Genomic DNA, 20,610 nt, shown 5'->3' with positions numbered 1-20,610 from the left:
GAGTCAGAGGACTGAAAGTTCAAGGTCAGCCTGGGCAATTTAGAGAAAGCCTATCTCAATATAAAATATAAAAGGGTTGGGGATGTAGCTCAGTGGCAGAGCACCTCTGGGTTCAATCAACCCCCTTCCAACTCTGCCCCCCCACCAAAAAAATAAAATAGTTATTTGTACTCCGGCAGTATGGAAAAGCTGGCAGAGGAACCAGAACACAATACAATTCATCATTCGGGGATTAGGGGAAGATTGCATATGGAGAAGCAGGAAGCCACAGCACACTTGGAGACAAATGACTCAGCACACAGTCTCTGATATGAAATAACTCCAGTATTTGAAAAATGAAAGAGAGTAACCCATATAAACATGTGCATGTATCAATTCACACAAACTCAGGTAACTGGAGGGAGACTGCCAACACTCTAACCACTTACATAATCATTCAGGAAATTCCTTTTGAGGACTTACTTTGTACTAAGCCCTATGCTTAGATTCTGCGGATAATATTGCTGCCCTTGAGGTGCTTAGAGTCACTGCATTTGGTAAGTGTTCAGATACAGACATGCACAGAGCATAATGGAAGACTGTAGGAGAGGCACCTTGACTGGCCTAGAGATGCGAAATCAGGGGAGACTTCCATTGAGGTGGCTCAGACGGACTTAGTCAAATAATGGAGAAAGTGTGAAAGGGTATTTATTATAGGCAAAGGGAACAGATATGCAATGTTGAGAACAGGGTGATCTCTGTGCAGCTAACTGTCTTAATCACCTGGATGCAGGCAGTTGCGACTGCACCCTCAAGAGCCAATACAGGACAAACAGGACTGCTGGGTCCCTGTGCTTATCAAGGTTGTTAAGAGTTGTTTGTCTGAGGAATGTGCAGCTGCCTGGAAACCTTATCTCTCAAGGACAGGGGGGCCTAGCCCCGACTCATCTCCTGCATAGTTCACCCCTTCCCTCCTCCCTTCTTCCTCTAGGACCGTTCAGTTCTGGCGGGACCCAATGAGAATCAAATAGATTGGCAGGACCCAACCAGAGGAGGACTAATGTTTAGCTGTTCAAATGTTAACTAATAACATACAGGTCTTTGTATGTGAATGCTTGGAAATCTCTTAAATAGAAGGCTTTCCTCGCTCCTCAGGGTTGCTCCCCACTCAGCCATTGCAATGGTCTTAGAGGCTGGTTGCGGTCCAGGCTCAAGCTTGCAATAAAACTTCGTTGTGTGTCTTGCATTACCGTGGGGATCAGTCAATATCGGGGACCAGTCGATATTGGACCCTAACAGCAATAACTCAGAAACAAAAAAGACGATGGCATACCCAGGCAAGTAAACAGGGCTTAGCAGAGTGCTTCAGTAAAGGCCAGGTGGTGAATATTTTAGGGTTTGGGGGCTAAATGGTCTCTGTTAGAGCTATCAACTCTGTCATTACGACACAAAAGCAAACACAGACCACATACAAACAGGTGAGTGTGGCTGTGTTCCAGTAAAACCTTATTGACAAAAGCAGGGCCATGGTTTGCCAACTTCTGAACCTGAGTAATTCAATCAATAAGAAAGGGGAAGAGAGAGGGAAACATGGCAGAAGATTTGGTGACCATGTGACTTTGAATGTCATGCTAAGGACTCTGGGGTGTTGCACTCAAGGTTCTGAGGAGTGACACTGTTTTAGAATGCTCGTCCTTGCTAATAATATGAACTGTGGGTAAGAAAAAGTATGGCAAGTTGGGAGAAAGAGGGTCCAGTTAGGAGACTGTACTCAAATACCGATGAAGGACGACAGTGAGGTGGGAGAGGTGCACTACAGTGTGAGCAGAGAGACAACTCACTGCTTTCAGGAAATGAGGAGGAATATCTTTTGACCCTAAAATTTGAACTTTTCTAAAAGAGAAGAAAAAATTCTAGAGTACAGGACTGAATTTCGATAAGCATTTAGACAACAATGTTTAATCTAGTGTTCTTACTCCATAACCTTAATAGGGTTGCTTTTCTGTTTTTCTCTGAATGCGGCTTTTACCTTTTAGCTCAAGACATTGAACTTCCCTCACAACCTTACAGCCTGGCCCATAAAGCTAAACAGCAGCCAGCAGATTCCTGCCACTTCTATTGGCTCTGCATCTCTTGCAAGGCATTGCTGTTGCTGTCACTTCTGCTAAGGACTGCTCGGGTCACCAGGTACTGCCACTTCCATTAGCATCTTTCTGCTACCACCCACTGCTTTCTACTCTAAGGTCCTCATGGTTTCTATGCCAAGAGTAGAGAGAATATGTCTCTTGCCTGTCTGGGCCCCCATATGATTACCTGAATACCACAATAGTGCTGTCTATGAGCAGGGTCTCAAAAGAGCTCATTCAGACACCACCTGCAGCCCCTTTCTTCATAAAGCTTTGACCCACATGCACATGTTTTAGGAAGGAAGTTGATACCATATTTCTTACATGCACACATACACACACATTCTCCCCATGTTAGCAAATTTCCTGACTCAAGGCCCTCTCCTCCAAAACTCTCATGACTCTATCATGTAAAGTGCCCCAGCCATTAGTTTATCAGAAGTGCAGGGTGAACCTAGCTCCAGCTCAGGTGGGACTCCTTGCTCTGGTTCTATTTCACAAGTCTTGGATCTTTGTTACCTTCCTACTCCACTCTTCCTATTTAACTCTAGAACTCCACTTAAGTCTCCCTTTCTCTGGAAAGCCTCCTTTAACCTCTGCCCAGCTTGGGTAAGGTTTCCCTTCTAAGTATTCCCAAAGCAATCAGCATACAACTCTACACTCTGATTCACTGGGTCCTATTTTTTTTTTTTTTTCAGTGCTGGGGATTGAACCCAGGGCCTTGTGCTTGCAAGGCAAGCACTCTACCAACTGAGCTATATCCCCAGCCCTCACTGGGTCCTATTTTAATTATCATATATTCATATATGGTCTCTCTCCCTATCTAATAATTGGTTCTTTAATGGCATAGCAGCACTGAAACATAATAAACTTTCAAAAAAAAAGTGCTTGTGGAATTCATAAAACTAGTTCTAAAAATTGTGGAATGCTTAACCCTTAGAAATTTTATACTGAGCTGCAGAGATTGCCCCTCTCCTCTGCTTAGGAAATGAAGATAATTCCATATCCAGACCATGTAGAAGGACCAAGCTCACGGTCACTTACATTGGCCATCAGTGCAAATTCAAATGCTTTCATCATTTCACAGAAAAGCACTGGAGCTTGTGAGTATAAACAAAGAATAATCTTTGCTTGGTCTAGAAAGGAGAGGAGCAAGTGGAAGTATTTTTCTTCCCTAAGATCTCAGAGAATTCAACACCTATTTATGCACCATGGGTAGCCTCTTTAATATTGTTTTTTGTGTATTTTAAAAATTGTACAACTCATATCACAATAATTTTCCTTTACCCATTCAAAGGAAATGGATAAAGAAGATTATCCTCAATGAGAAAGGGTGTCATTTACTACTTTCTAATGAAGTTTAGTAGAACATACAGTTATAAAAATAGGAATGCTTTATTGATATAAAAAGATAGTCACAAAAGGAGCTTTTGATAGGAATGTACTTTCCAGGATTTCTGGTCTGCTTTGCTCAACACTTCCTTGCCTTTTCACCTTCCTAGATTAATGTTTGCAGATCTTTGTCCAACATACATTTACTAGGTACATTCATACCTAATCAAACTATGATTCTGCTGATCCTGGAAATTCTAATTTAATTTGTGCATTTTTCTACCTCCTAAATAGTTTTGCTTGTTTAGTTCTGAGTGCTTTTTTAGTATCCTTTAGAAGAAAAAATGGGTCTGGAGGTGTGGCTCAGCGGTAGAGCATTAAGGGAGGGAGGAAGAAGAGAGGAAGGAAAGAAGGATAGAAGGAAAGAAGGAAGGAGGGAAGGAAAAGAAAGAAAATCTGAGCCAGGAGTGGTGCCACATGCCTGTAATCCCAGCTCCTGGGGAGGCTGAGGCAGAGGGATGACAAGTTCAAGGCCAGCCTGGACAACTTAGTGAGATCCAGCCTCAAAATAAAAATAAAAATAAAATGAAGGTCTGGGGATGTAGCTCAGTGGTAGAGGGCTCCTGGGTTCAATCCTAGTATCACAAGGGGAAAAAAATCTGACTTAGAATGTGGAAGTGAATCCATCAGAAAAACATTTGTTCCATTACCTCAGTTGTATCCCACCACTAATATAATGGCAACATTTTTTCATTATTTTACTGTACACACATACACATAGTATAGGCTTCCTTAAACTTATCTGCAATATTATCAAGAATTCTCTTTCAGAATATAATACAGGAGTGGGGATTAATTTCTTATGAACTCACAGTTATGTTTACATACACACCCCATTATACACACTACCCATTTCAAATGATCATGTTGACTGATAAGCTATCACATTTAAAAAGATTACTGTAAAAAAAAAAAAAGGATTACTCTCAAACCTGCATAAAGGTGAAAAAATTATTTTCCATTTGTCAAGTGTATTTAATACTTTGAGAGTCCATTAAAAGCTGGTTTGGCTATCAAAGCCAGTTAAGTTATCAGAAAGTAAGGGTACCTGGTATGCATTAGTATGTGTGGCAGTCAAGGACCTTAAATAGTCAGAATCTTGGTTTGAAGTAGTTGTTTTTGTTTTGGAAGGGGGGTTTCTTTGTTATTGTCCCAACTATAGTCAAATGTACTTTCAGATTCTAAGGAGGAGGCCGTGAATGTAGCTCAGTGATAGTGCTTTCCTCCATGCACAAGTCCCCTGGTTTCAATCCCCAGTGCTACTGCAAATAAGAAAAAAAAAATCAATCCACCAATCAATAAATGAGAGTGAATGTCAAACTATTTAGAAAACCCAACTAGGTACTGCTTATAAGCGAAACATGCAAAATGTAAGTCAGAAAGGCAAACATAAAATGCAACCAGAAAGTTCATATGTAAAGTAGGTTAAGAACTAAAATCTCTTCACTAACAAAAATAAATAAATATATGTATATATGATTCTAAAGAGTTACTTCCTTGCTGTCTTTCTAGGTATCAAGGGACATGAGAAATGGCACAGCAATCACAGAGTTCATCCTCCTAGGTTTTCCTGGCATCCAAGGATTACAAGTCCCTCTCTTTATAGTGATCCTTCTCATCTACATATTAACCCTTGCTGGCAATGGGCTCATTATTGTTATTGTCTGGGCTGAGCCCAGGTTGCAAATCCCAATGTACTTCTTCCTTTGCAACTTGGCCTTCCTAGAGATCTGGTACACCACCACAGTCATCCCTAAACTGCTTGAAACCTTTGTAGTAGCAAAAACAGTCATCTGCATTCCATGCTGCCTGCTGCAGGCCTTCTTCCACTTCTTCCTGGGCACCACTGAGTTCTTGATCCTGACTATCATGTCTTTTGACCGATACCTGGCCATCTGCAAGCCCCTTCACTACCCTTCCATCATGACCAGCAACCTCTGCCTGCAGCTGGCCCTCAGCTCCTGGGTGGTGGGTTTCACCATTGTCCTTTGTCAGACAATGCTACTCATCCAGTTGCCATTCTGTGGCAATAATGTCATTAATCATTTCTACTGTGACGTTGGTCCCATCTTGAAAGCAGCTTGTGCAGATACCAGCATTTTGGAACTACTGGGTCTCCTGGCAACCATCTTTGTGATCCCAGGGTCACTCCTCTTTACAGTCATTTCTTATATCTACATCTTGTCTACCATCTTACGAATTCCTTCAGCCGCAGGCCGCCAAAAGACTTTCTCCACCTGTGGTTCTCACCTGACAGTTGTCTCCCTGCTTTATGGAGCTGTTCTGTTTATGTACCTGAGACCCACAGCACACTCCTCCTTTAAGATTAATAAGGTGGTGTCTGTGCTGAACACTATTCTCACGCCCCTTCTCAATCCCTTTATTTATACCTTTAGAAACAAGGAGGTGAAAGGAGCCCTAAGAAAAGCAATGACTTGTCCAAAGACCCAGCATGCCAAGTAAAACACACAGCACATCACCTTGAGCTTAATGCAGATACAAAACTTAAATATGAAACAGGATTGCAGAGAAGTATGGCAAAAGAGAACTCCACCTCCACAAAAAAAAAAAAAAAAAAAAAAAAAACAGAAGTTCAGTGTTGTGGCAAAATAAAGATATGAAAGCAAATTATGATGGTTAGGGGCCCCTCCAAGAGTTTGTTACATATAAATGAACTGGGAGTTCTCCTTGAAGATAAGTGACCCAATTCTCCATAAAGAAAATCCTAGGATACTTTCAGATGCATGAGGTAGAACTAAGGACTTTCTCAATTATAAACTAAACATAGAAATCACTATGGTCAGGGATGAAATGTCAACAACTTCAGAAAAGTGTAAGGAATCTCATCCCCCTCTTTGTTTATGGTAGCCCTCTTTGCCTCCTCTCCTTGCCAAAGGCATCCCATGTCTCATTGTTTCAATGCTCTTAACTTCACCATAAGAGAAGTATGCTGGAGTATCCTGATGAATACTAATGTTCTTTCAGCAATGTTTAAAATGACTCAGGTTTCTGTTTGATAATATGTGAATAAGAATGCTTCCATCTTGATATGATGCAAATTTGTAGGTAAACCTAAAGTTTTCCTTCTCAGATAGTACAAAAACTTGAATACATCTTATGAGAAATTCTGATTTACATTTCATGGATTATGCCAGTTTTGGGGATTTGATGTAGGTAGACATGTGCAAACAATAGATGCATCAGAGAAAATGTAACTATCAAGATCTTGTTCCTGGAAAACTTAGTCCCAAGGTTACATGAACTTCATGGCTTACAGGCAGGGTTAGTTTATATCAATAATTATGGTCATGTGTGTTAGTCAGCTTTTCATTGCTGTGACTAAAATACCTGACCAGAACAACTCAGAAGAAGAATAGTTTATTTGGGGCTCACATTTCAGAGGTTCAGTCTCTGGTCAGCTGACTCCATTGCTCTAGGCCTAACGTGAGACAGAACATCATGGTAGAAAGGAATAGTGGAGAAGCACAGCTCAGCTCATGGCAACTGGGAAGTAAAGAGAACATGAGGAGCCAGGACCAAAATATATACTCCCCTAAGACCTTCACCAGTGACCAACTTCCACCAGTGACACCCCACTTGCCTATAGTTATCACCCAGTAATCAAATCAAATGGATTGACACACTGATTAGGTTACAGTTCTCACAATCAATCACTTCAACTCTGAACATCCTGTATTGTCTAATACGAGTTTTTAGGGGAGATACCTCATATCCAAACCATAACTTCATGATTTTTAATGAAATGCAAAATGGGTTGGGTTCAAGGTCATATAGCAGGCACTTTCGTATGCATAAGCTTGGGATCTGGGAAATTTGTTCTTCAATATAGTGTTAAAACTTCTGAGAAGTGCCAGGCACAGTGGCACACACCTGTAATCCCAGTGGTTCAGGAATCTGAGGCAGGGGGACCATGAGTTCAAAGCCAGCAAATGTGAGGTGCTAAGCAACTCAGTGAGACCCTGCCTCTAAATAAAATACAAAATAGGGCTGGGGATGTGGCTCAGTGGTCAAGTGCCCCTGAGTTCATCCTGGTACCACCCGCAAAAAAAATTCTGAGAAGTTCAATAGTAAAGGAACCTGCTTAAACTTTCCTAAGTTTGCATCACCCTCATTTTTAATTCTGAGACTTCTTTTTAATAACTAACATTTTATGGAGCAAACACTTCATGGAAATGCTGCTTAACTAAAGTGCACATATCTTTAGCAATGAGTTAACTCAAAAGTTCATTGCCAATGATTTGGTTCATATCAACCTAGGACCTCACCTTTCACTGAAGTTCATAGTAAAAAAAAAAAATAATAATATCCAAGAACCTGAGGAGTCAATTATTTGTGAAATTGTGTGGATGAGTCCTTGTGTGATTCTTTATTCTCTTGGAGAAAAGTGGAATATACACATTTTAGAAAGCCATTTGGCTCTAGAGGCCTAAGACACAGTGAGGTGTACTGTAAAATCAAGCTGTCATGTTTTCTCTGTGGCCCTGGTGGCTCTTTTTCCTTAAAACAATGTTCCAATTACTGCAGGCACTGGAAGCTGACAACGCCTCGTTGATTTCTTTGACCTCCCATTTAGGTGAAGAAAAGTCGGACCTCAGGGATGGTTCCCTGGAAGACTTTTTGTAATACATAACACTCTCTTGGTGCTCAGATGTTGGAAGCTTCACTGCTGGACAGGTTTCTCCAACTCTGGCATTCCATTTCTTAGAACTGATACCTGGGTAGACTACCAAAAAAAAAAAAGAAAGAAAAAGAGGATTCTTTTTCCCCAGTAGAATCAGTACAAGGAACATTGGTCATCCACTGGTGCATCGTACCAATAAGTGAATAAGACATGAAAATGTGTGGATTTGTGTTGTATTTGATTTTCGTGTATTGAAGTCTATTGGTATTTTCACACCTGTTCTTCCCTTCTTTATAGTATCTGTTGTAAGACAAAGCTGCTCCCCCGTCCTTTCCATTGCATCACAACCTAGCTTGTCAGTCTGAAAGCTGCTCCCCACCCTTTGCATCACAACCTAGCTTGTCAGTCTGAAAGCTGCTCTCCCCGCCCTTTCTGGCACAGCCATTTTCCCCGCTCCCAACCACTCGTCAGTCTATGAACATCCTAGCTAGCTATTGGTTCATCAGTCAACTTGCAAGTATCCTTCTCTGTTATTGGTCCCCGTTAGCCCAGTGGAATTCAACTGCTTAAGGGTAGTTACCCCACCATCTTTTCTCATGCTTTCTCTCTCCAACTCACTTTCTTTCTCCTCCTTGCTTTCCACACTCTTTCTTGCACACGCCCTTTCTCCCTTTCTTCTCTTTTCCTCTCATTTTCTCTCTTACCCTGCAGGGAGACACTCTGTTTGCTTAATAAACACTCTTATGTGATTTCTCGTGTCCGGCGTGGTTTTTGTGGGTTTTCTTATATCTGTCAAGGTGTTGTAAGTCATACTATGCCAAAGGGAATGAAAAAGAAACTGAAACTATAAATCTAAAAACTCCAGGCTCAGACTTATACCCTAGACCTGTTTTTCCTTCATGCCCATAACTCCTAAATTTCAAAAAAATCTATAAATTTTGGAGTTGCTATAACTTCACTGATCCATGAAAATTGCCTCATTTTTATTAAAGTTTAAGTGTGCCATTTAATCTGTATTTTCAGATTAGATAAATTAAAGGGAGATGAATTTTAAGAAACCTATAATACAGGCACATTCCAAACATTATCAGGTGGAAGAGACAATGGTAATAATGGTCCACTTTATGCTTTGAATCTAGCCCTTGATGCTCTGCCACAGCAACTTATTTTTAAACCCAGATATGTTTCTTTCTCTTTATCTCTCCCTTCTCCTCCCTAATTCTACCTCTCCCTAATCTCGGGGTAAATTGTATTAACTTTCTTCCCCATCCCAGGCAAAGTTAACTGTCCTTGAGCACACAAACACCACAGGAACAAATTCAAACTTGGGGATTGCACCAGAAGATCTAGGTACCAGAATATCTTGTACCAGAAGATCTTGGGGATTGTACCAGAAGTTCTTCTCTGGTTGTCCCAAATTAACAAATGAATTACAACTCTAGCCAGAGCATAGCTGGAGTAATACCTTTCAATGGCCTCTTTAAAAATCATCTATTTCCCCTGATGGTCAGAATTTCAGCCTCTGGCACAGGAGTCTCCTGTGTTTCTCCTTGGCTCACAAACAATAAAACTTCTTTTTTTTTTTTTTTTTTTCCTTTTTCTTAAAACCACATCCTCATTATTGGATTAGTATCAAGAACAATGGCTGAACTTTTGGTAACAAATTGGTGGCCCAGATGGGACCTAGAGCAGCTCCTGCTCCAGCTTTCTTGAGCAGGCCTGGCACTCCAAGCACTCCCACTTCCGTGCTGAGGAAGCAAGGTGGCTGGCAAACTTGCTGAGAGCCAACTGCTGAAGAGTTAGGAGATGGGTGAGTTTGCCTCCAGTCAAACCAGAGGAGCTGTTCCCATGAGTAAAGGGAAGGACTGAGGACTATCCCAGTAGTTGCCAAAGTTCCTTTTGCTTTGGGGAGCTCCTGCCATCTCTTTGTGAATGGTACAGGTTGCTCCATCTCCATTCACTTTGAGATAAGGAAAACTGAATACAGTAAAGTCACAACACCCTCAGCCACCTGGCAAGTGCCCTGGTGTGCATCTGGTTCCTGCTCATGGAAAGATTTGGTCCCTCTTTGTGGGGACATCTTTGGAACCACTGGTATAGGAGTTGCAGTTAAGCAGACCTCAAGAAACTAGTGATATTTATTTCTTTTTGATCTGTTCTGGGTTCTCATCAATTTGTTGGCCTTGGGTTCAGGAATTCTCTCTGATTGTCCCTCTATTACTGCCCTTTTTAAGACATGGGCAAAACTGCATTGATCCATAGGCAATCTCTAGGGAAAGATCCTGGAAGACCTGCTTTAAAGATTCCCACCTGTAAACCATAGTTTGGGGGATCCTCTCTGGTTGTCTCTCTGTGTTTCTTTTCTGTATGTGTCTGTTATTGACCCTTTAAGACTTGGGACTATGCTGCATCTTATCAGTAATCTCTTGGGAAGAAAGATCTTGAATGAATAGGCCACCTATATGTATAAGCCTGTCTAAAAACAAAAGATATTTTACCATTACACAATCTGGCATTTGAATGATTTTCTGGATTATTGAACAATATTGCAGCTGGAGTTGGTCTGTCAGAGATAAAGTATATGTAAGAGATTTTTCTTTGCACAGGCACTTATACAGTTGCATAAAAAGGAGACTGAACAATCAAAAACTAAGTTGAGGATGCAAAAAGGCACTGCCTCTGGTATGCAAGGATACCAGAAGAAAGGGTGAAGAAATTTTAAGTCCTTTCAACCCAGTGCTGGTACTCCCAGCACTGTTTCCCAGACTGCCCCATGCAGCTGTAGATCTTCTACCTGAGTCAAGAACACCATCTCAGGGCTAGAAAAAGAGAATCTCAGGAAAGCCACCTGGGCAGAAGAAAAATAAGCAAAGAAAACCTGGCCTCTGCTCTACCTCCCAGCCCCTTTTGCCCATGGGGTGAGGAATGGCAGTTGCTGGCCATAAAGGACTGGGCAGTAGGTTCTAGCCCTCTTAGTTTATGACCTGGGGATAAGAGTGTCCTCCCCTTGTAAGATCTGACAGGACACCCATTTTGCCAGGGGATGTCCAACACTGGGGCAGAGCAATTCTTGCTATAACAGTGTCCCATCAAATTAAATGCATGAGAAGACTGGCAGGATAAACAACTGAGCCCAGAAAAGAAAAAAATGAGTTAAAGCTAACCTGTATTTTGTTGGCAGCCTCTGAGAAACTAAGGATATATTGAAGCTATAGAATGTCTAAGTAAGTATAAGAAGGTTTATTGAAAGAAAATCTCAAAAATGTTATGTCTGTGATTAAATTGGCTATAATTAGCACAGTCAGTCAAAGTTATTTGAATTTTTATGTAACTAACATGAAACAAAGTCTGAAACATTGATCTGCTCTTATCTATTAAGATAATTTTCGAGCTGAAGAAATAGTTCCTTCTGGAGAGCGCTCGCCTAGCATGCGCAAGGACCGCGGTTCAAATCCCCAGTCACTCAAACGAGGAAAAAAGAAAAAAAAAATACTATAAAAGATAATTTTCTTTTGTCTCTTAGGTTTAGTACTTAGGGAAAGTAAGTCTTAAAGGAATTAAGGTTTATACTGGTTTAAAAGAGTTGTAAATGATCATTTTGTAACTGGTTAAACAATTATTATTTTAGGTTATAACAATATAGCTGACACCTAAATACATATATATATCTGAGAACTATGTTTGTATGAGCCTTGTCTGTTATGTAAAAGTTTACAAAATGAAACTTTATATAGGTTCATAAGCAAGATAACCAATAAGTGCTCTCTTTTATACACTATTTTACCTAACATAGAAGGACCACACTGCCATTTAAAAACCTAGTTTATATCTGTTTGCTTTCACTAAGTCTGTTTCTCATCATGAACATTGTTTCCTAAATGTGTAAGAGATTTAAGGCCATCCTTAGCTTTCTGCTAGTACTGCTAAACTATGCAGACCAGTGATTATTTTTACTATATACTATGGATACTGATTTTTACTTTAAAAGTTAAATTTAGATGATACAGGACATCTGCATAATTGTGATGCTAACCATTATTGGCTTCTTTGTATATTAGATGTATTCATGTTCTTCAATTATATAGCCTTTTAAAATAGAAAACAATTTAGTTGGTGTTCTCCAAACTAAAATTATGTGTAGCAATAATCTCCTTAAGATTTATATAGAAATAACAAATTTAGTTGGTATTTATTTATGTCATTTAATGTTTTTTAACTGGATAAAGGTAACCTGTTGTCAATAAGTTATACATAAAATTTAATGTCATTCTTTATACTGGGATGGAAATTTAAAAGTATTTTTGGGAGGCAATAAGGAGAGCCTGATTTATTCAAAGGTTGACAATGTGGAGCATGAAAGCATTTTGCCACTCTTTCCACAAAAGAGAACTTAAGAACTCTCTTAGCCTTTCTGTTTGATTCGTGTTTCAGATGTAATGTTGTATTATGTCAGCTGAGATTTGGGTAGACGCAGGAAACAATACCTGACAACTCTGTAGAATGATACTTTTAAAAAAGAGTAAAATATCAGCTTCAGAAATAAAACACTTTAAGATTTGTCAAGAGGCCAACCTCACCTGAGTTAAGGCTCTGCTTCTCATTCTTCTTAATGTAGGATGTCTCCAAAGTACACAGAATTAAACTTATATAAGTTGCATTCAAAAAACAGGTTTTTATTGCTGTAAAGATTGCTGTGATCTCAAAATAAACAGGGTATATAATACAAAACTTAAGTAGAGATTTGGGCACATTGTAAAAGGTATTTAGTTTGTAATATAATTTTAAAAGAAAGTAAAACTTGTATGTAATTGAGTTGATAAACATATAGGTCTTTGTAGAGGCTAAATAAATACCAAAGATATTTTAGCATTTATTTTGTATTTTCCTTATAAAGATTTATAATTGTTGTCTATTAGTGTTTTGCAGAAATACTTCTTCTAACAGAACAATCTGAGTTAACTGAAGACAATAAGTCATCACCTAGAAGACATATAGGATACAATACTGACTCCCAGTACTAATATGACTCCAATTAAATAAAAAGGTACCTATAAAATTACAGACACTGAAGTTATAACCCATTGGTGAAACAGGTCTGCTGGATGCTTGAAACAAAAACTTGGAGAACAAAATCAAGGAATTAAAAGGGCCAAGGAGAAAGCAGCCAGTACTTTGGCCCTTGCCTTGTAAGTCAGCGAGGACCCAGAGAATGATACAACCCATATAAGGGTTCTGCAACTTCAGTGAGTCACCCAACCTCCTGATCAAGGGAATTGATGAGGATCCTAGAGAACAGGAATCCAACCAGCACATGTTCTGCAAAAAGGAGGGTCATTGGAGGCCAGCATTAATATGAATGGAGAAAAACTGAAAACATCTTCTCTAAAAAAAAGAACAAGAAGAGGATGCCCATTTTCGACACTCCTATTCAACATAGTACTTGATACTCTGGTCAAAGCAATCAGGCAAGAGAAGGAAATTAAAGAGATACAGATAGGAAAAGAAGAGCTCAAACTATGTGTTTGCCAATGACATGATTCTATATTTAGGAGACCCAAAAAAAACTCCACCAGAAGACTTCTAGAGCTCATCAATGAAGTAGCAGGATACAAGATCAATAGCCACAAATGAATCATGTTCTTATACTCCAATGATGAATCTGCTCAAGTAAAATTAGGAAAACTATTCCATTCATGATAGCCTGAAGAAAATGAAATACTTGGGAATTAATCTAACAAAATAGGTGAAAAATCTCTTCAATGAAAACTGTAGAACACTAAAGAAAGAAATTGAAGACCTTAGAGGATGGAAAGATTTCCCACATTCTTGGATGGGCAGAATTAATCGTGTCAAAATGGAGATACTATGAAAGCAAAATACAAATTCAATGCAATTCCCATCAAAATTCCAAAGATGTTCTTCACAGAACTAGAAAAGGCAGTTATGAAATTCATTTGAAAAAATAAGATACCCAGAATAGCCAAAGCAATTCTTAATGAGAAAAGTAAAGCAGGAGGCATCTCAATACCAGACCTTAAATTATACTGCAGAGGTATGGTAACTAACAGTATGATACTGGCACTAAAATAGGCATGAAGATCAGTGGAATAGAAGAGAAGACACATAAACAAACCCATATAAATACATTTATCTGATACTAGACAAAAGTGCTGAAAACAGTTTGGAGAAAAGATAACCTTCTTAACTAATGGGTGCTAGAAAAATTGAAAATCTGGTAGAATTAAATTTAATCCCTGTCTCTCACCCTTCACAAAAGTCAACTTAAGGTGGAGCAAAGACCTAGGAATTAGACCAGAACCCCTGCAATTGCTAGAAGAAAATGTAGGTCCAACACTCCAACATGTTGGTTCAGGAACTGACTTCTTTAGCAAAACTCCCAAAGCAAAGAAGTAAAATTTAAAAATCAATAAATGGGATGGCATCAAATTTAAAAGCTTCTGAATACCAAAGGAAGCAAGAGCATGAAGAGAGAGCCAACAGAAAGGGAGAAAATCTTTGCCTCCTAATTCTCCAATAGGGTATTAACATCCAGGATATACGAAGAACTCAAAAAACTTAACACCATAGAAAACAAGTAACCCAAACAATTAATGGGCAAAGAAACTAAATAGATACTTCTCAAAAGAAGAATTATGAATGGTCAACAAATACAGGAAAAAATGTTTAACATCTCCAGCAATTAGAGAAATGAAAATTAAAACTACATTGTGATTTCATTTCACTCCAACCAGAGTGGGAATTATCAAGAATACAAATAACAATAAATGTTGGTGAGGATGTGGGGGAAAAGATACACTCATACATTGTTGGTGGAACTGCAAATTAGTGCAAATACTCTGGAAAGCAGTATGAAGATTCCTCAAAATACTAGGAATGGAACCACCATATGATGCCACTCCTCAGTATATAGCCAAAGTATTTAAATCAGCATACTACAGTGATGCAGTCACATTCAATGTTTATAGCGGCTCAATTCACAATAACCAAGCTATGGAATGGCTCCAACCTACATGCCCTTTAACAGACGAATAAAGTACATACATACAATGGAGTATTACTCAGCCTTAAAGAAGAATGACTTCATGGCATTTGCAGGTAAATGGATGGAACTGGAGACTATCATGATAAGTAAAATAAGCAATCCCAAAAGTCAAAGTTCAAATGTTCTCTCTGATACATGGAAACTAATCCAAAATGGCAGGTGGGGATTGCAGGGGTTAAAAAAATAGACTAGAAGAAAAATCAGTGGAATAGACAAAGGGAATGTAATAGAGAAAGATAGTAGAATGAACCTAACCTAATTTTCCTATGCATATATAGACTATACCACAGTGAATCTCACCATCTTGTACATCCACAAGACACTAATTAAAAATAACTATAAATAAAAGATCAGTAGAGCAGAGGGAAGAGAATAGGGAAAGGGAGATGGGGAGGGAAAGGGGGGACTGAATTACAACAAATTATATTCCATGCTTTTATAATTATGTCAAAATGAATCCTACTATCACATGTAACTAGAAGAACCTTAAATTTTTTTCAAAATAAAATAAAAATTAACAAATAATAATAAACCCCTGTTTTTCCTGATGGGCAGAATCACAGACTCTGGTCAGAAGTTTCCTATGTTTCTTTGTTGCTAGCAAAGTAATAAAACTTCTTTTTCCTTTTTCTCAAAACTATGTCCTTGTTATTGGATTGGCATCAGGGACAAAGGCCAAGATTTCGTTAACAAACCTAAAGATCCTATAAGACCATATCACCATAAATGTCTTGTGATCCATGATCAGAGAACCAAGTTCGGCACGCTGACATCATTGCCCCACAATGCCCCTGCCCATCACTCACAAAGTTCACTCTAAAAGAAGAACCTGAGACTCCTAAAGTCCTTCTTGCTTCTGAGAAATCCCACATTCTGCTCTGAGAACGTGTATCTTCACTTTTCTTTTTCTTTTTGATCCTCTATATTGAAACCAGGAGCATTTTACCTCTGAGCTACGTCTTCAACCCTTTTTAAATTTCATTCTGAGACAGGGTCTTCCTAAGTTGCCCAGGCTGGCCTCAAGCTTGTGATCTTCCAATCTCAACTTGCAGATATGTAGTAAAGGCATGGATATGGGGGGATATTTTCATATGCTTCAATTAAGAGTGTAAACTGGTACAGGGGATCAACCTGGCAGTATAAATGAAATGTGGGGAACCTAAGACCCAGCAATACTTTTTCTCAGTGTCTGTCAGAGTAACATTTACCTGTATGCACAAACTATGAACAGTATAACATGGTTTGTGATGGCAAAAATTGTGAATGAATCACACTGAGATAGAATTTAGGGATTCAGAAAAAGAAAGATAAATTGAGTCTCAAAGGAGAAGCTGCAAATAACTGCTGAAATGCAAGAAATGCCCATGAAATAGGCATTTGAAATGCAAAACAAGCATTTGTGAGCTACCCAGCCCTCACCCTCGGTTTATGCCCTTGACTCATGCCCTTGCCTGTATAAAGTAATATGAAGGTGCCTGCACATTGGTGCATGTAATATAAAGTTGATACTCCGCCTCCCAACCACTTGTCAATCTGCACTCTGCCTGCCTCTTACATTACAGGAATTTCCGGCTTACGCTGCCGCCATTTTCCTGCTTCCCACGTTACGTCCTAACATGCTCAATGCTATTGGTTCATCAGTCAGCTTGCAAGTATTCTCCTCCGCTACTGGTTCCTTCCAGCCTGGGAGATTCCAACATCTGGGAGAAGTGCACACGCCATCTTCTTTTTTCCTTTCTTTTCACCCTGGAGCGGACGTGTTAGTCATCCGCATAATAAAGTCTCTTGCGTGAGAACTCATGTCCACGGTGCATTTTTCTGGGAGCTATTGGCGAACCGCAACTGAGATGAGCGAGCGGTTGGCAGTTCAGCGCGATTGCGCAGCAGCAGCTAGAATCGCCTCGGGTTCCAAGCTGCCTTACAGTGCACACCCGTAATCCCAGTGGCCTGGAGGCTGAGGCAGGAGGATAAAGAGTTCAAAACCAGCCTCAGCAACTTAGTGAGACCCTAAGCAACTTAGTGTATAAAATAAATAAATAAATAAAAAATAAAAGGGCTGTGATCATGTTTCGAAATAAAAAATAAAAATTAAGTGCCCTGGGTTTAATCCCCACTACCCCCCCCAAAAAAAATAAAATAAAATAATATGAAGGCAACATGCAAGTGCTGGAAAAAACTGGTACAGATTTTGTAACTCTGTCCTGACTTCTCCTATAGCCCATACCTTAGCCACTGTCCTTTTTTAAAACATTAAATCACAGACTAATGGGTTGCCCAGACTCTCCCTTGAAGGTGTATCCCTTGCTTACCCCAAAAGCTTCTGGATCACAAATTTGAGACCACCTTAGCAATTTGGCAGAATAGTTTCTGAAAATAAAAAGGGCTTATGGATGGATCTCAGTGATAAAAGTGCTCCTAGTTCCACCCACCAGTACCAAAAAAAAAAAGAAAGAAAATACAAGAATTAAAGCAGTAACTAATCTCCAGGATATATAACAAATTCAAAAAACACCAAAAAAAAAAAAAAATACGCCAATCAATGGGCTAAGGAACTGAACAGACATTTCACAGAAGAAAATACAATCAATCAACAGACATATGAAAAAAATGTTCATCATCTCTTGCAATTAGAGAAATGCTAATCAAAACTAAGATTTCATCTCACTCCAGTCAAAATGCCAATTTTCAAAAATATGAGCAATAATAAGTGTTGGTATGGATGTGGGAAAATTGCTCATACATTGTTGGTGGGACTGCAGATTGGTGCAACCTCTTTGGAAAGCAGTATGGAGATTCCTCAGAAAACCTGGAATGGAACCACCATTTGATCCAGTTATCCCACTCCTTGGTTTATACCCAAAGGTCTTAAAATCAACATACTACAGTGATGCAGTCACATCAATGTTTATAGCAGCTCAATTTGCAATAGCCAAACTATGGAACCAACCTAAATGCCTTCAACAGATGAATGGATAAAGAAAATGTGGTATATGAACACAATGGAATATTACTCAGTTTTAAGGAAGTATTAAATTATGGCCTTTGCAGGTAAATGGTGGAACTAGAGAATATCATGCTAAGTGAAACAAGCTAATCCCAAATAAACCAAAGGCCAAATGTTCTTTCTGATATGTGGATGCTGATCCATAGTGGGGGTGAGGGTATGGAACTTTGGATTGTGCAGAGGGTGAGGGGAGGGTGGGACGGTGGGGATGGGAAGAACAGTAGAATGAGACAGACATTGTTACTCTATATACATGTAAAAAAATAATAATAAAAAATAAGTTGAAATATATATATATATATATATATATATATATATATATATAAAATAATTAGCAGTAGAAGGTCAAAGTCTACTGCAATGTTCTGGCCAGAGGAAAAAGAAAGGAGACAGATGCTCTGAATGACCAAGACCCTGCTCAGCACAAAATCTTCCAGTCCTGCTCCTCTTTCCCCTCCCTATAAAATCCCTTTGTGCCCCCAAGGCTCTTCACCCGCAAGAAGGGCTTTTTGATAGAAGTCTCCCCTTTCTTCTCATTGAGCTGGCTTTTCAAATAGTCAATTTTCTTAACATTTCATCTCTCACTTAATTGGCCAATCACAGGGTGCACAGAGGACCTTAATTCTATTAACACGTCCTTGTAAAACCCAGTTTTAACAAAGAACCAACTAGGCCAGAATTATCCAGAATTCCCATCTTTGATAACTGATGATCCTCAATATTTAATTAGTTTCCTCATCCTCTGCCATTTCCCAGTGAGGTCCAGACACTGGCCTATCGTCAGCAAGAATCCAATCAGCTTAATTTAACCAGATTCCCTGCACCCCTGAAGCTTCCTCTCAGTAATTTTCCATCCACTTGTTAGGTAGTAACTAGCAATAAGCAGTGAAATACATGGTAAGGTCACATGTGTTCTTTAAATTATGTTAGTAGCTTCTTTAAATTACTTTCAAGGTGGATGAGAAAACAAAGAGTGGTAGTTTGTAGAAAACAAACAGAAGCAAAGGAGCTAATAGGAAAATATGTCAAAAGAAAAGCATTAATGAGACTAATGCTTGACAGAGTCCATTGATGTTGATGTGAAGCTAGGAATTATGACTATCGATGTCTTCCTTTGTCTGGGAAGTTAGATTCCTATAGAAGCGCAGGGGCACTAAGGTAACTTCTGACCACCTATTGATCCCAGTGCCCACAATAACATGGGATTGACTTGTAGACGAAGCCCCCCTAAATGGGCTGGCCACCTTGACAGTTCCAAAGAGGACCAACTAAGGTCGAAAACTCCACCACCTGATGTACAGGAAAAATGAAACACCTGGTTGCTAAAGAGTACAGAAGGTAAACAGTAATAAAAGTGGAGACAGCATTGTCTCCTTTGTCATTCTCTGCTCAGAGAAGGTCCACTCTCTCGAGAGTGCTCTCTGTTTAAGTCTCACTTTACTTTACCTCACTTTCACTCATAATGAAGTTTTCTTGCATCGCTTTAAATTTTCTTCTGTTGGAACACAAGAATCAAGGTTTGGAGTTTCAGTTACCTGCTTTCCTATGGCATACTGACCCCTATCCTGATCCTCAGTTACAAAATTCCCACTTGCCCGTGCTGTATTTACAAAATCTTTTTGTAGGGTCCCCATGCCTATTGTGATTGTTCTGACTAAAGTCTTCCTTACAGTGCTTTAACAAATGTCACTCAATATTATTTTTTACAGTATTGAGGATTGAACCCAGACTCTCAAATATGATAAGTAAGTGCTCTCCACTGAGATACACCCTAGTCCTTTTTAATTTTCATTTTACAACAGGGTCTTGCAAAATCGCCAAGCCTGGCCTTGAACTTGTGATCCTCTTGCCTCAGTCTCCTGAGTAGCTGGGATTACAAGTGTGTGCCACCGTGGCTGAATTATTTTCCCTTAAAACCAATACGTTTTAAAGAAGAACATATTTATTTTTATACACTTAACATTAGTATTTGGTGGGGGTGGGGGGTAGTACTAGGGGTTGAACCCAGGGCCTTGTGCATGCAAGGCAAGCACTCTACCAACTGAGCTATATCCCCAACCCCAACATTAGTATTTTAATATTACATAAGATAAATATCAAAAACATTTAGCACAAGGTAGGCTTTCATGAATTGTATATTCCTCTCTGTGATGGCTAACTTTATTTATCAATTTGACCAAGTTAAGAGATGCCCATATAATTGGTAAAACATTATTTATAGGTTTGTTCATGGGGATGTTTCTGGAAGAGATTAGAACTTGAATCAATACACCGAGTAAAGAAATTCGTCTCAACAATGTGGATGGCCCTCATCCAATCCACTGAAGGCCCAAATAGAACAAAAGAGCTGAGAAAAAACAAATTCACTTCTCTCCCTCCTTTTTCTTCTCTTCTTTCTTGTTTT

The 20,610-nt window shown here is 39.3% G+C and overlaps 1 protein-coding gene across 1 annotated transcript; it reads left to right on the top strand.

Moving 5' to 3' along the window:
* Positions 1–453: 453 nt before the first annotated feature.
* LOC124958166 (olfactory receptor 6X1) lies at positions 454–5,960 on the top strand. Its single transcript, XM_047515932.1, has 3 exons — positions 454–472; positions 1,329–1,339; positions 5,010–5,960. The coding sequence occupies exon 3, from the start codon at positions 5,022–5,024 to the stop codon at positions 5,958–5,960; it is 939 nt and encodes a 312-aa protein (XP_047371888.1). The 5' UTR covers positions 454–472; positions 1,329–1,339; positions 5,010–5,021.
* Positions 5,961–20,610: the final 14,650 nt, after the last annotated feature.

This window comes from Sciurus carolinensis, chromosome 11, assembly GCF_902686445.1.
Source record: "Sciurus carolinensis chromosome 11, mSciCar1.2, whole genome shotgun sequence".
Lineage (NCBI taxonomy): Eukaryota > Metazoa > Chordata > Mammalia > Rodentia > Sciuridae > Sciurus > Sciurus carolinensis.
The sequence above is the reverse complement of the archived record's forward strand: the minus strand, read 5'-3'. Positions and strand labels throughout refer to the sequence as shown.

Coding starts and splice junctions, on each gene's coding strand:
- LOC124958166 (XM_047515932.1), top strand. CDS start 5,022: ATGAGAAATGGCACAGCAATCACAGAGTTCATCCTCCTAGGTTTTCCT.